At 31.5% G+C, this 16,126-nt stretch overlaps 1 protein-coding gene across 12 annotated transcripts in view; it reads left to right on the top strand.

Moving 5' to 3' along the window:
* The window catches only part of LOC118185753 (uncharacterized), a 555,072-nt gene that overhangs the window by 85,871 nt on the left and 453,075 nt on the right, over window positions 1-16,126 (top strand). For all 12 annotated transcript variants that reach the window (XM_085823608.1, XM_085823606.1, XM_085823612.1 and 9 more), the window contains one exon: window positions 9,858-9,915. In XM_085823608.1, the coding sequence (XP_085679734.1) occupies window positions 9,889-9,915 (27 nt within the window). In that variant the 5' untranslated portion in view covers window positions 9,858-9,888. The remainder of the gene's footprint in view (window positions 1-9,857; window positions 9,916-16,126) is intronic.

Here is a 16,126-nt window from a genome sequence, read left to right as displayed (position 1 = left end):
CACGTCGAATCCTCTTTGCCGGACAACCTCTTTTTTTCATTTTGGATCCGAATTTTTTAAAGCATTTTATCACATACTGCATCGTAGAATGGGATAAATTTACTAATTTAGCGATATCCCGAATCGAATTTCCATCCTTGTGATAGAAAATTATAAAATTTCGAATGCTGTTCGTTGCTTCTCTGCGACTACGAGTCATTTTAAACATTAAATAAAAGGTAACGAAGTAAGCAAGCAAAAATTAAAGGCCAAAAAATTTTAAACGTCACCAAAATGCAAAAATAAAAAAAGTGGTAGACGATATAATTTTATTTATGAAATTTTAAGAAAATCTTTCGGTGTACGACCATTTTTGTGGCGCGTTTTAGTCTTCTCAAATTTTCAATTTTAGAAAAAAAAAGTCAGTATTAAAAATTTAAAAGTTTGGTTTTATTCAGAATCACATGGAGATGATATGAAAAAATCTGATGTGTACACCACATGACTTCCTTGTACGGAATATTAAATTATACGCATTTTTCTTGCATTTTATTTAAACTTATTAGATTGAATTAAACCTACTTCGCCGACAGCGCATAAACCACAATAGAATAAATGCATTCTTTAAAATTCACTTTGTTTACCATAGCGACACTGGCGCTAGGTTTACTTAACAGTATTATATTTCATTCGTATTATAACTCAGAATGCATAAAATGTATATCATTTAAAGAATTATCGAATCGTTGCCACATGTTCTATTCAAATACTATAATAAAGCTAGAACTATGTATAAACGAAATTAAGCAAACAAAACAAAAAAGAAACAGTTTTTCACAGACGATTGAGTATTTCTCATTCAATTAATTCAGTTCTCACTTCGCGAGAAGGCAAAAATACATAAAAACTCAAAATATCTATATTAAAAATTACGAAGTAAATCTCAAACGCTTATTTCCTCGAAAAAATTCCAGAAAGAATTAAGCATGATTTAATTGGCAATAATAAATGAATGCGTTATCTTTGTTGTTGCGAAGCTAAGTTTCTCTAGATTGGCAACAAATCCACTGGTCTCCTGTTTCAAATGCAAACATCAATGGCCGCCATTAAAAAAAGGCTTAGCGGCAATTAAACAACTTTAAAATTGCTGATAATTCTAAACATATTGCACACAGATTTACTAAAGGCATAAAATCCTTAACCAGAAGATAAAAACAATATAATTCAATCCTTTTTAAAGACAAAAATGTACAATTTACAAACATATAAGAGTAAAGAAACTGAGATCACTGAGCCGGGTAATAGAGTTAATATATATATAAATATATTTATATACGTTTGGTGCGGCCGATTGCAACCAAAATACGAGGTGCACACCTACATGTTATAGCAGTCCTATATACAAAATTTCAACCTTCTGAGGCTACTTGTTTTTGAGTTATGCGAGATACGTTCGTATGTACATACGTTCGTACAGACGCCACGAAAAATTCTCTTCAGAATTAATTTTAAAGCAGTTTTATAATTTTTTGAAGGAAAAGAGTATTTTATTCTGTCCTTACGTACAGATATCACGCAAAAATATCGCTAAATTGCATTCGATAGCAGTCAAAATGGATATTTTCGTTGAAATATGCTGACTGAAACTTTTCGCGATTACAATACTTCCTTTTTACTTCGTACAAGGAAGTAAAAATATTGGGTTTTATATTGGAATTAAAACCCGGGTTACAGCGCTTTTTCTGCAAATTCTTAAAGTGTGCGAACTTTTTTGTGAGACACTGTATTTGTCTTCTAATGATTGCGAGCTGAGAAAAATTGATAAAATCGTTTAGTGTTACATACAAAGCTTTAGAAGGAGTTTTCGATTAATACCACTTAAAATATATATACATACATACACACACACATACATATATATATATGTATCAGTCTCAATGTCCGGTTTGACGAAACCCGTTCTGGAATTAGCAGAGTTCGAAGCTCACCATGCATTTCCCTTGAAAAGCCCATGATGATATTCGAATTAGGCTAATTTTTCCATTTACCGCTGCTTAGTTGTAGTTATTGTTTTTAACATGATTTTTTTTTGTAGTATTTTTTCTAATATGTTTTGAGATAGCTTAAACTTTATTCCACATGCATATTAACTTTTAATTTTGAATCAAGTTAAGCTTTCACCTTTTTCTAATTTTCTTAATTAGTATTTCATAATTCTGTTTTTACATTTTGAATTACAACTGGATCTTTACTTTGTATTTATACTATTTTGCAAAGGAACCGAAGTATCATTTTAGCTCATAGGCAATAGCTAGAAAAATTTATTTTTTAATTTTATTTCAAATTTTGCAGCTCAATGCGCAAAATTCTTGACCTCACATGTCCTTCCTAGTTTAGTTAGTTTGCCTTTCTTACATTATATATATATATATATATATATATACATAAGACATTATTGAGAATTTATTCCGAATTCATTTAGCTTTCCGAATTCTTACAGAACAAATTGAGTTAGAAAAGAGAGTTCCTTAAAAACTGTATATACGTTTTTAATAATATTTTGGCACTTTTCGAATTTTTGCCTTAAAATGTAATACAGAAGTAAACTATCGAGATTTTTAATATGAAATATAATTGACATTTAAAGTACTCCGATTTGAGCTCATGTAAAACAAGCTTTCAATTTAAATATACATCATAAATGCATGAAGTGTATGTAGGTATTTTTATATTCTATTGTTTATTAACAAAAAAAATAAACAAAGAAAACCGTGACAAAAATTTTAATTTATCGCGATACGAGCAGACAAACGTCACTCTTAGATTTCACATGTCGCCAATGGCTGTGATGATAAATAATATTTGTATAAAACTGATATGCTGCATATACTGTGCTATCATAATAATTTTCAGGTAAAATTATTAATCATTATCGTAATAATTTTAACATAATTAATTATCATAATAATTTCAACCTCTCGTTGCTATGCATTGTAGTGAGCTCAGGTGTTTTTAGTATCTACTTAAATAACTATGTGATATTGTTATTCTTCATTCATGTCTTTGTTCTGAACAATTCCTCAGTTTGAGATCCCGAGCATTATAGTAAAAATATCTTTTGTGATCCTCTGTTTTTGTTAAAACCCGAAATAACGTAATACGTCCCATGCGAAGTGCCTTTAATTATGCTGCACTCAAGAAACACAGAAAGCAAAACGTTTGAAGGATAAAAATTGATTCCTATCTATGTTCTATAGCAGCTTTTTAATACAGCAATATTTTAGCACTCTGTTACAGTTTTCTGGATGAATCGGTTGTTTTATTGATTAAGGCAAAACATGCGAAGATTAATCGCTAAAAGGACGATGTCTTCATGGAAAATTTTCTGAGAGAAATTGGCTCTACTATCATATTCTTTAAGCTATCTGGAAGAAAATCTGAATTATTATAAAAGCAACCAAACTGTCTCTAGTTTATCAGCAATGCATAAATCTTTATTTCTTAATTTTTACTATTCATAAAATTAAAGTACCGCTCTGTTAGTATAGTGATAGGAAAGGCAGTTACCATAGCATTGGGTCCTGGCTCGAATCTCGGAGACTGTTGGACCATTAATGTTTGTAGTTGCCTTTTCTTCCATTTCGGTGGGTGTAATATCGGTCTACCCCCTGCGATACATCCTTGTCAATGTTCCTGATGATGAGGCAGCTAAATAACATACGGATTCGACTGTTCCCGAACTGTGTACTGTCCTCTTGAATGTGTCTACTGTTGCATATAATCAGCAAGTAACAAGGAACACAATATAAGATAAATAAGTAAACAGAAAACTTCACGTTTCATTCTCAAATTCGGTAACAAACTGCTGATCAGTTTGCTGATGAAGGCTTATTTATGAACTTTGGTAAGAATGGTAAATTCATATTTGAAGAAGATCCAGAGAAGAATTTCGAAAGCAGTTATTAAAGTAGAAGAACAGAGTTGCAAAGAAGTTAATATAAGAGGAGGGACGCATATCAACCGCTGTAATCGCAATCTAAACTTATATGGTTGTTATCGTTACTTAAAACTATTGTTATTGAAGGATTAATACACCTATGTTTCCAAATGAGTTTTTGAATCTTTTGCACAAAGCTTAGATTCTAAAATAATCCCGAAATCTCCTTTGGCAACAATCCTACTGTAAGTATACCGTAATGAATGTACGATTCTGGCCGTTGTTTAATTTTTTCTGAAATAAATAAAATACATCTTTCAGGTGAAGATTTAGACGCTGTTGTAACAGGCCAATAAAATCAGGCAATATAAAATTTTAAAAACATAAATTATTGCCTTAAAACAATAAATAAAATTAGCAATACACGATACATAGAGAAAAATTCAATCGAATATAAAATCTAGCTTTCAAATAACAAATGCATAGCTCTTTAACTCCTGTCTTCATTCTAAAAATAACAGAGCAATAAATTTTTTAACTAACAGAAAAAGTTCTATCAACTAATCTGTATTGCGTACTTATCGATGAAGTCTGAAATCAACACCTGTACATTAAACTGCCAAGTGATCAGAAGTGGAATGTAGTACAAAAGCTTAATTGTGTCGCAACTCCTCTCTCTTCTGTCTTCCCTTCTGCTTCTACACGCTTGTGTCACCTTGCCGCAGAGTTTACTTTTCTAATTTTCGTCCTTTAAGAAGATGTAATCTATACAAAATTAGGGAAGGGGGTGGTTAGCGCATACATAGTGATAATGTGCATTATCCGGAAATAAAATTATCTGTGGAATTTAGACCATGTCTGCAAGTTTTTTTTTGGGGGGGGGGGAGGGGTTATGCATCCATCGTTCACGCAATCAAGTTGTCTTCCAGTTATGATGCAGAGAACCACCGCCAATCCGTTGCAACTTATTTCTACCAAGTCATCTTATTACAATAATAACGCAGTCTTATCACAGTAATGGAGCAGTTTTATTGCATATATATATACACATAAACTAAGTGAATACATACCTGAAAACATAAACTTTATTTTTAATACAGACAGCAATTCAAGTTAATATACTTTAATACTAAGTGTCCGATTACTGTAATGAATATTACTTTGATTTCTATGCTTATTTATTTTCAATTTATACTTTATTAATTTTATAAAATGTATAAAAAATCTACCATACCTTTAAATATCAAATGCAAATGATTAATTTTAATCGTGATCAAGATTATCTTAAAGAAACCCAAAAGTATCTTATCACTTTCACGAGACGCTCTCAGCTGTTTCTGAAGTACTTATTTCACTGAGTAAGGTTTTTGAGGCTATTTATTGTAAAATATTTTCACATAATTAAAAACATTTAAATGCTTTCGATTGTCTTAAAAAGAAAATCGTCAAAAAGTAAACTAGAAATTTTAAAGCTTTAAGATTTAGAATAGCTTAAAACACACAGTACACGGTTACTATAAGAATGCTGCAGTAAAATAACAGATGAAAACATATTAGAAATAATAGATGAAAACATTTTCCAGGAATTACGCTTAACATTCCCAATTAATTTCAGCGTAGTAGCTTCATATATTTCGTTAGCTTTACTTTTGTTCATGTTTTGTGTAATTCTGTGGGCATCTTTCCTAGTCTCAATATTATTTCGAATTTTTGATAGACTTGTGTTCAGAGCTTAAACTGCGCCGGTACTTCTTAGTTTCTGAGGTAAATCGTAATTCTAGCTGGAGCGCACTGGAGCCCCAAATAAAAGGGCTCCTGTATTTTTATTATACAAATGAAACACAGTTTCAGAAGTCAAATTTTATTTTAGAAATAAATATACCTTTAAAAATCGATTATAACTTCCGAATTCATGCGTGTCTTTCTCTGGGGAACAAAACTTTGACTGAAGTTAAGACTCTTAAGGAAAGAAAAGCTCTCATTAACATGTCAAAGGATTATTCTCTAGGGTATATTAAAATTTATTTCCATACACTCATGCTGTTCCTAGCATTCTCTCTATTTTCATTAGTGATGCTTTAATCGTTTTACTTTTTCCTACTGGTGTTCTGGAAAAAAATAGGGCCCCCTCCCCACTGATATAGAATGTTATACTGTATATTTAAGATCTAAATTCAGTCAGAGACTAGTTGAGCTACTTTTTAGTTTGTGTATGAAGTTGGTAAGTCTAATGGATGTACCAAATACGATGATATTTTATTTATTAACTTAATAATTGATTACGTTTTTATTTATATCTTTATATTTATTGAATTTTAAATTAAATTTAAATATTTTAATTTTTAATCCAAAAGGGTTTTGTCTCTGAGGGACTATTGTTTTCGTTTTGCGATTTTGCTTCGAATCACTCTGAATGTCCGTTTCACTTTTCAAACTGTTGCCCCCAAAAATTATCGCCCTAAATTATATTTGAAGAAATGAAATAATGAAGAATCTGCATAAATATATATATGTTTCTCACATTGTGATAAAACAATGGTACCTAGAGCTATCTACTTTTGAATAACGTACTTTTCGACCCGAATACGGGCATCTGGAAGCCCAAATTTGGAATTTGTTTTATTATCTATTTTATGCTTTGTAAAATTTTGACGAATTTTTGATTAACAAACTCAACGATTTAAAAGCGAGCAATGGCACCACTCTACGGGCAAAAGTCGCGTGTCATTATTCTAAATTTGTCTCTTTACATTTTCCTGTATGTTTTTATAATGTGATCATGAGTTAATTGAAACTTCACCTTACTGAAACCAAACCTGGGTATTCAGCGCTAATATTTGAAGGTACATCATAATATATTAAAAAGAAATTCGTAAAATAAATTGGTGAAAGAAAATAATTCTTAAATATTAGAAATAAAATGCTATGCCAGCAAAAAATAGCAAAGTCCAGCTCTCCGAAACGTTAATTGATGAACCTGGGTAATCTCTGTCGCAGAAAGTACTTTTTGAAAAGAGGAAGCATCGCAAAAGAAGGAATTGATAGGGAAGAGCAACAAACAATAAGTACGATTTTGAGCGGAAGATGAATGGAGAAAAGATGCATCGGCATTAAGCTTCTGAAATAAGTGAAACTAGACAGAGAGTTCTGTGGAGAGAATGCAATTAAAATTTACATATTTTTTTTAAACAAACATTCCATTTAGCAGGGTTTATGCAAAAAAATAATAGTTTAGTTCTTATTTTAACTAATGCAGTGATCATCATCTGGAGGAAAAAATAACCCTAAATTATTTAATCAATTCACTAGAAGTTAACTGGATCATCAGGTGAGATTTGTTTGTTTCAATGCAAATTACGACTAAAAGCACTTGTAATTGCATTCATAAATTTGTTTCATTTCATTTCATTCAATAATCATTCATTGAAGTTCATTATTAACGCGCGGTATTTTCGAATGTAACTGCTTTTCTGTTTCTTCCTAGCTTTCTGTTAGTTTTTACCTTTCTCAAAAATAATACGACATGATAGCTAGTCACAGAATTTGCGCACGCTTTAAAATTTTTTAAAATTTACTTATATACAAAACATTTTTTAAACTACTAAATATATAACATAAAATTGTTTAAATTTACTATGTGTATGACAGAATTCAAAAAATGAAATAACTGTTTTTTAAAAAGTGTATTGTTGCAAATTTCTGTTTCAGTCTAAAATGATATATTGAGAAAAAAAGAAATAAACTGTTGTTTATTAAAACATGAGTCGTATTAAAGTTTCAAAGAGCCACATGTGGCTTTCCAGTGGTTTGGCTACGCTGGTACTATACCATTGAAATTTGACACTAATCCAGTGTTCCATCAATATACATCTTACCGGCTGTAACAGTTTAGAGATAAGACGATAAGCTAACATTAAGTGGAAAGTACTGATTGGTTCTGGGAAGGATGGAGTAGATGCTATAGTATCAGGATTACATTTTAGTGCTGGATGAAAAATTTGCTTCGATTCAGTTAAAGAAATACAGGATTTGAATTAGTTGCTTATGCGATACCATACAAATTTGTTTCAGAGCTACTTATGTTTTGAATACAAGTCTCTTTATGAACAGCCTTCAGCCCAGAAACTTCCTTACTCGAAAAAAGTTTGAGAGTCTCTCAAACTCTTTTCAAGTAGGGGATTACTTTTATAAATTAGAATGATCACCTTATTTTTGTCCCCGCCGATATACTTATGTTTTTAAAATACATTTAATTACAATTAATTTAATTTTACACTGGTATTAAAAAAACTAGTTAATATAATTTTTTTCAGCAACTAGAGGCTATTAGAAATAGATAATCATTGTCTTATTATTTAAAAATTATATAAATGATGATCCTTACAATTAATGAGATGGACGAACCTGTCTATACTTACTTACTGTCTACTTACTAAGATTGGGTATCTGCTGATAAGAAGAATCATAGTGCCTTTAAATCTCTCTTTTGTTGCTAAGAATAGATTGAGAAATCCGTAAGTAAGGTAACCGAAGTAATTATAATAAGCTTCATAAAATATCAGTCTTGAGAATAAAAGTGATAGATGACTGCTATGCGTAATTTCCAAACTTTGAGACTTTTACATACCGACTGTGCGTATTTATTATATTATTTTAGTTTCAATGCTGTGTTTTAATATTAGAAAACAATATATGCAGTACAGTGAAATCATGCACTTTTATGAGTACACTATGTTATTAATTATTCTCTTACTTTTACTGCATTGTTTAAAATGCAAAATTCTTTTTAAACGCTCCCTAGGTATTAAAGATAACCACGTAATTAACATGATATATATACATATATATATACCGATATTATATATATATATATATATATTGTATTTCATTAATATATATATATATATTAATGAAATACAAATGAGAAAATAAAATAATTCATGTTTAAATATTAATTTGGCCTTCTAGTTTTTTAATTTGGAAAGTCTCACTTGTCTCATTCTTGTCTCGGCTGTGATATTTGTTTCCTTGACACAAACTTAAACACATTTTGAAACAAATGCATTAAAATAACTACCATTAAAGACAAGTTTCTGAAACATTCGTTTTGCAGTTATCGTATAACCATTACTAGCCTTCAAGCATGACATCTCTTTGATCCATAACTTAAAAATTGAGCTAATGCAACTCACAAAGAGAGAAAGACCTTCCATAAAATTAAAAAAAATTAGGCAGAAAGTTCATAAAAATCATCCTCAGCACTTAAGACGTCCCTTCATAAGTACGCTTGAAAACACGAGGCACGAATTTGTTATCCATTTAAAATTAAGTATTTACATTGCTTCTTCTGTCGTATTAGAACCATTACAAGATAAAAGTTTATACACGGTTATAAAAGAACTTACTTTCAAAGAGCCAAAAAAAAAAAAAAAAAAAATCTGCAGTGGAAAGGAAAGAAAAAAATTAATAGGAAAAGAGGGAAGTGAAAAAAAAAACCGGGCATTAAAAAATTATTAATTCATTTTTTTAATTTTGCCAAAGGCTAAATTAATTGCATTTAATCTAAATTTATGAGATATATGTAAGAATGAAAATTACTTAATGACGAATTTTTTTAAAGGGGAGTAAAAAAATGTAAACCTTTTTACACAGTGTGGATTCATCCTTTTTTATTTTTAGACCTGTTTTACATGCAAAAAACATTAACTCGCCCAGAAATGTGTAGTAAAAAGAAACACTCCTAAAAACAGAAGGGTACGGGGGAGTATAAAATGCTAAAGGAAATAAAAAAAAGTGTAAATACGAAAGTTTTTACTTTTCACGCACGAAACGGATTTGCTCTCTCACGCAACACTCAAATTTGTGGATGTGCAAGGCAGCAGGCTGGTGAGTTACCAACAGATATTTATGAATATTAAAACATGTATTTTTTCACTCACAGGTTCTGAAAAAGTGCTTAAAAAACTTTGGCGATGCTGAAGAAGACAGCTGGAAGGCGGGTATGTGGATTTTTTTTGGTACTTTCTTTTTGATTTATGTAATAAATGTGCTATATATTAAAGTAAACTTTATATATCCAAAAAATTAATCTGAAAAAATATTATTAGTTTAAATTGTATGGTTATTCTTTTTTTATGTATTATGGGGAGCATCGTTATTGCATTCAGAGATAGTAATAACATTAAAAAATAATTTAATGTGATTTCAAGTTATCTTTTACTACATATTATTATCTTTCTTTCTTTTATTAACATAAAAGTTTGCATGTAGATAGCCTTAATGTAGCCATTGAAGAATCGAACAGTATCTCGCCCAGTGAAAGGATAAAGGATAATATGCAAGGTTAATCTAACATAAAAATATTATCAAAACTAGACCGGCCAATTTTTTTTTTCTATGTACCATATTCCCTCGCGCATTTCGCCTCCTTTTTTACTTATCTTATTGCATGAAAATAGAAATGGGAAAATTATGCAGAAAATTTGATTTCCGTAGGGTTGTATTGTAGAAACACAACATATGAAACGTATTCATGTGTAAATTACCAGAAACTATCGCAATATAATTAAAAAGATACCTGTATTATGATAAGATTACGCAGTAATATTAACAATATCTAACGAAATATCTTCACTTCTTTACCGCTATCTTGAATCTCGTCCTTAGCCTCAAATCATTTAGTGCCGCTGGAAACTGTTGTCCTTGCCATCTGCAACAACTTGCAAGTCGTCGGCATTGTCACCTTTGTCAACATCTTCGTTATTGTTTACTCTGTTTTCCCACATTCAAAGACTTTCAGAATCAAGAGCATTCGATATCTCCATTTTCTTGAGGTTCTTCATTATTATTGTTCCATAAATCAGAGCTCATGCATCCGAAATCTACGAGCAAATTAATTAGCAAGATAAAAACAATCATTACGTTGACGAATCCATTTTTTAAATTTAGGTAAGCTTGCTTTCTGAATATCTTAAGGATGAAACCAATTACGTAAACATTTAAAATTTTACTAAAACCTTGAGCTAAAACGCTAGAGAAAGGAATACGCGAGTAAAAATGGTACTTATGCGTTCAGATTTAAATAAACAGCCTTAGCACATCGTGTTCTTATAACATGCATTCATCGATATATGCTATAGAAAAGATAGGCCTATATGCTGTGGTTACATGACACTCAACGCTGTAAAAGCGAAGACATAACTTAATACACCCAAAATGTTAACAGTCACTCCTTTTAAGCAACTAAATGCAACTTTAGTTGCTTAAAAGGAGTGACTAAGCAACTAAAAATTCTTTATCATCTATTGCTGCTTAGATTAAGCCTGTAAGATGTTGTCATTGAGCAAGGTACACCAGCTTTAGTCCAGCTCCAGGATACTCTGGAGCACAACACATCCACATATCCTTTAATGCTACAGATGTCCTTTGCGAGAATTAAATATGAACAAAAGATTTCATTGCTTTAAAAGGAGATGGGAATATATGGATTCCACAATTTGATCATTCGATTAGACATATTTCCACGCAACTGAATTTATCCTTACCTTGTGTACGCAAGCTTTTATAAAGGAGAAGCACTGAGTCAGTCCATCATTTTACCACGCTCAAAGACTTGATACATCAAGACAGTGAATGCTGAAGATGTCGAACAAAATTCTTGCTGCATAATTGTAAATAATTTTCAGCTTAGCTCAAGTCATTTAGTGCCGAACAAAAGATATAAATATAATTATCTGATGGGAAATTCAAGGCAGCAGGATTTTTTGATTGTGCTGCTCTTACTGTTCATCTATCAGTGCCTGGCATCGTTTGGACCAGTATAAGACAGCATTGTATTGAACCTCGATTAAATCATTATACAACACAGTGAATGATGGTACAGACTGGTGATCTAATGGGAGTGCCATATTCTCTCAGATACAGGGTAATGGCGTTTGCGAGAGTGTGTTACAAGCACCGTCAAATTTAGAAATGGTAAATTACTGATCTGGAAATGCTTTCCTGCTTTAGATTTGACTTCTTGTTTTTAGAACTTGGATTGGAAGTTCGAAGTCTACGAAGACATTTTAGATATAATGTGACTCCCATAAGGTGCAACTATATAGTTAGTATTATCTTTCTTGTTTCAATTCTAGAAATCAGCTGCTCATAAAGTGTTGTGTAGAGAATTTGTCTGATAGCGGTATAAAAACTAGGTGAATGATTTTCTGATTTATGGAAATCTTAATTTTTATTTGATTCTGAATTATTTATTTTAAGGCTTTAATTTTGGGGAAAAACAGATGCTTCTGGGAATATTATTTAGTTTAAAAGAATATTATTTATTTTCCTCTATTTGTAAATCTTGTACAAACTTTGATTCATTGTGAAAGAAGCAGGGAAAGGGAGGCAATTTTTGCAAAGTCATGATTTCGCGCGCTTTGTCCTTTAGAATGTTCGAGAAAGAATTTTCATTGTTAGTTGACCTTAAGAGAGGAAAGTACGTGATAGAAAGGTCAAAGGTTGCTACTTGTCTTTCAATGTAAGTCATTCAGGTTTTTGGCGATTGAGGGTCCGGTTGTTGGCTAAGTGAAGAAGGGCGCGCATGCGCGGTCACCCTTATTTCCGCATTCTGGAGTTGAAAACGAAAATTTTGCCATAATTAAGGGGGCGATAAGTGAAGCCATAGTGGGAGCCCGCGTTTGTGAAGGAGACGAAGGAAATTCGAGTTGGATTCACTTTTTGACTCGCTCACTCTTGGACTTGCTGGACTTTCGGGCTTGCTGGACTTACGGGCTTGCTGGACAAAATGTAATTACGAAGAGAGATGTTTTCCGGCGGGGAGCGGCAAATATGCTCCCCGGCCGCGTTTGGTTAAGAGGCACTCTCTCTTACGGACTGGCGGGTGGAACTGACTTGGGACGTTACTCGTGAAGCTTGCTCTTGGGATGAGTAAGAACAGGCGAGCCGTAATTGCCTAGAAAAAACGTTTCTGGCCTGAAGCTGAAAATACTCTTCCTTGCGGCGTGCTGGTAAAGAGGCGAAATTTGAACGAGTTACCTGCGTGTTGACTTAGGACTTTCAGGACCAAGCGGATAGCCGTCCTGGGCAGCCGTGCTCCTGTTTCTGTTCTACAGTGGGAATTGGCGTCGACATTTTTAGAACCAGTGTAAAGATGAGCCCGGCCGACGTCAACGCTTGTTAGGATACGAGTCCTCCACTTCAAGATGTCCACTCAAGATAAGTTTTATTTTTTTTGGTGTGTTTGAACTTTAGGCAAGTTTTTCAAAAACGTCCTTAGCAGTAAAAACAACGTCGAATCTAAAATTTAACTCTCAGGCCTTAAATTGTTTCCCTTTCCTTTTTTTAAATTACCAGACAAACCTTAAGTTTTTTTATGAATTTAAATGAAAAAAAAAAGTTCCAGCTACTTTATTTGAAGACGTACTACAAGTCTTTTAACTGAAGATCCCGAACTTTATTAACCCTTTCCGGCACGCTACATTTTAAAGTCGGAATTTTGATTTTAAAAAAAATGTAGGCAGTCTAATTAAGCCTAGAGGAGTACACAAGTAAAATTTTGTGAAGATAGCACTTATCGTTTTAATTCTGTGGGTGTGCCCAAAGTGGCACACCCACAGAATTAAAACGATAAGTGCTGAAACGAGCATTGTTGTCAATGAACTGACAGATGAGATGCGGAGAAACAAAGAATACAGAATCTCAGTTGTCCTAGATTATCGGTGAGCCCTGTCTGGGCACACCTAGAGTTCGTCATTTGATTTTATGCAAGATTTCAAGGTAAAAATTTAAAACTAATATAGAATAAAGAGATTAGCATACAGCCAAAAAATAACATAGAATTTTCTTTTCAAACAATTCCTTTTATACCCTAAAAAAATCTGGAACATTTCTTTGAAAAATGAGGGTCTTAAAAAACTAAACATGGCTAAAATATATCGACTGGTTTGTGTTGCGCTGCGATCTACTATAAATAAAGAAGGTTCAGAGTAACCAGCAGTAACCTATAAATCCTTTTTCATTCAATTTTTCTGTGCGTACAGAAGGAAATTTTTAGGTGTGTCCAGATCGGACACACTGTGCCGCAAAGTGTTAAATATCTTTAAGGAAGAAAGAAGCGTCAGTTGTATGCCATTATCAGCTGTATGCTTCATCAACCACCTTTCCACAAGAGTCTGTCATACTTTAAAATGATATAAAAATATTTCCGAAATGCATGGATTGAAAATAAAATCAAATTCAACTTCTTGCTGATAATATCATTGTATCCTTTAGGAACATCAGACGTAGCTGTGCTGAGCATGAGGAGAATGAAACCTATTATTCAAGTTAGAAAGAATAACGATACAAAACGAAAATATATAATAAATTAAATGCTGATATAAAAGGTGGGAAAATGTTTAAAGAACTAAGTTTTGAAAGTTGATTCTGGAGCTTAAAATTTATCATACTGACAGATTTTCAAATTCAGCTTTCTAGTATGAAGCACTGTAATGATATCTCATGACTTTTAGCGACATATTGAAGGTTTAGAGCACCACTTTTGCATCAGATATATTTTTCAAAAGTAATAAGCTATATTTGCATCGTTACTGATTTTTTCACTTTACGTCAAATGCTGATTTAATAGCACAGTGTGTTCTTTTTATAAGAATCGCTTTAATTAACTGCTAAATTTTATAAGATTGTCTTTAACTTCTTTCCAAATAAATACCGCAACATTATATTGTTAGAGTATGCCGTCTCACTAACCTGGTCTATATTTTAAAATGAATAAGCAAATTACAAAATGTATAAGTTTTAAAGTTTAAAATTGTAGCCAAAATGTATAAGTTCTAAAGACTTAAAATTTAAAAATTGATGGAAATTGTTCAAAATTACATGCAAGAAAAAAAGCAAATTTGATTTTTTTAAGTTAACAAGTCACAAAATTTTACTCTGTAGATAATTTAGTTTTTATGTTGTTGACTTTCATCAGGTAACACTAGGTCTTACGAAAGATTAAAATACTCACCCAAATTTCAGCAGCAAATCAGAAATAAATCTAATTCGGCAACAAAGGGTTTTGAACTCAGTTAGATTAGCAGCTGCTAAATACTAAGAATGCAAGGCAACTAAATAACCGATTATACAATTTAATTCAACAATCTTATTTACATTCTAATGGAGACTGACGAAAAACGAACTGAAGGTCAAAAGAATAAATATATATGAAAAACTGGTTTTACAAACTCTGCAATATGTCATATGTATCAAACTTTGTTACCGTTTTATCAAAATTTCTCTGTAAACAGTGTTTTAAACACTTACATTAGTAATAAAATCTATAAAATGATATGCATTCTATGCTACGTTTATGTGATGCTAAAACAGTGTGTATGTAATATAAGAATTCAGTTTTGAAAAAATAAACTAAAACATAATTTTATTTCTTTAGCTTCATATATGTATATACATGTAAATGTTTCCATTTCTTTATTCATGCGTACACATACTTGATATTATATTTTTTATTTCAGCAAAATTAATAATAAATAATGTACTATTCAATCTAAACAAATTTTTTGTTTAAATCGTGATCAAAATTTTAAAAAAGTTTCATACTCAAAAAAAAAAATCGAAACTTTAAGAATTATTGTTGCCCAAAATTAAATATAAACATTTACATATTTTTCCTTTTAAACGTACAGCTAAATTATAAAATGCATTTAATGCCTAAATTATAAATGAAAAACTGAAATATAACTGAAGGGGCAGACACAGATTTAATTTACTGTTCTACTAAGTTTCAAATGCAAACAAATATGTTTGCTCTATTAGGCTTGGTCTCGCTTAAACAACTTTTTAAATGTTGATAATTCTACAGCTATTGAAAATGCTTATTTGATCTTTTAATCTTTTAATTCAAATTATATAACAAGGACGATAGGTACACCCAGAGCTTAATTTTTTAAATAAGAAGTACTGAGGCCCTTCGAAAGGAAATTAGGAAAAATCTGATGTGTACACCACATGACTTCCTTGTATTGGAATATTAAATTGGAATATTAAATTATACGCATTTTTTCTTGCATTTTATTTAAACTTATTGGATTAAATTAAATCTATTTCGCCGACAGCGCATAAACTACAATAAAATAAAAGCATTCTTTAAAATTCACTCTAGTATTTGTTTACCCTAGCGACACTCTGGCGCTAGATTCACTTAAC

The sequence above is a fragment of the Stegodyphus dumicola genome, chromosome 9 (genome assembly GCF_044657685.1).
Source record: "Stegodyphus dumicola isolate Sdum_Otavi_A_Nest chromosome 9, ASM4465768v1".
Taxonomy (NCBI): Eukaryota; Metazoa; Arthropoda; class Arachnida; order Araneae; family Eresidae; genus Stegodyphus; species Stegodyphus dumicola.
This window is presented reverse-complemented; position numbering and strand designations above follow the sequence as displayed.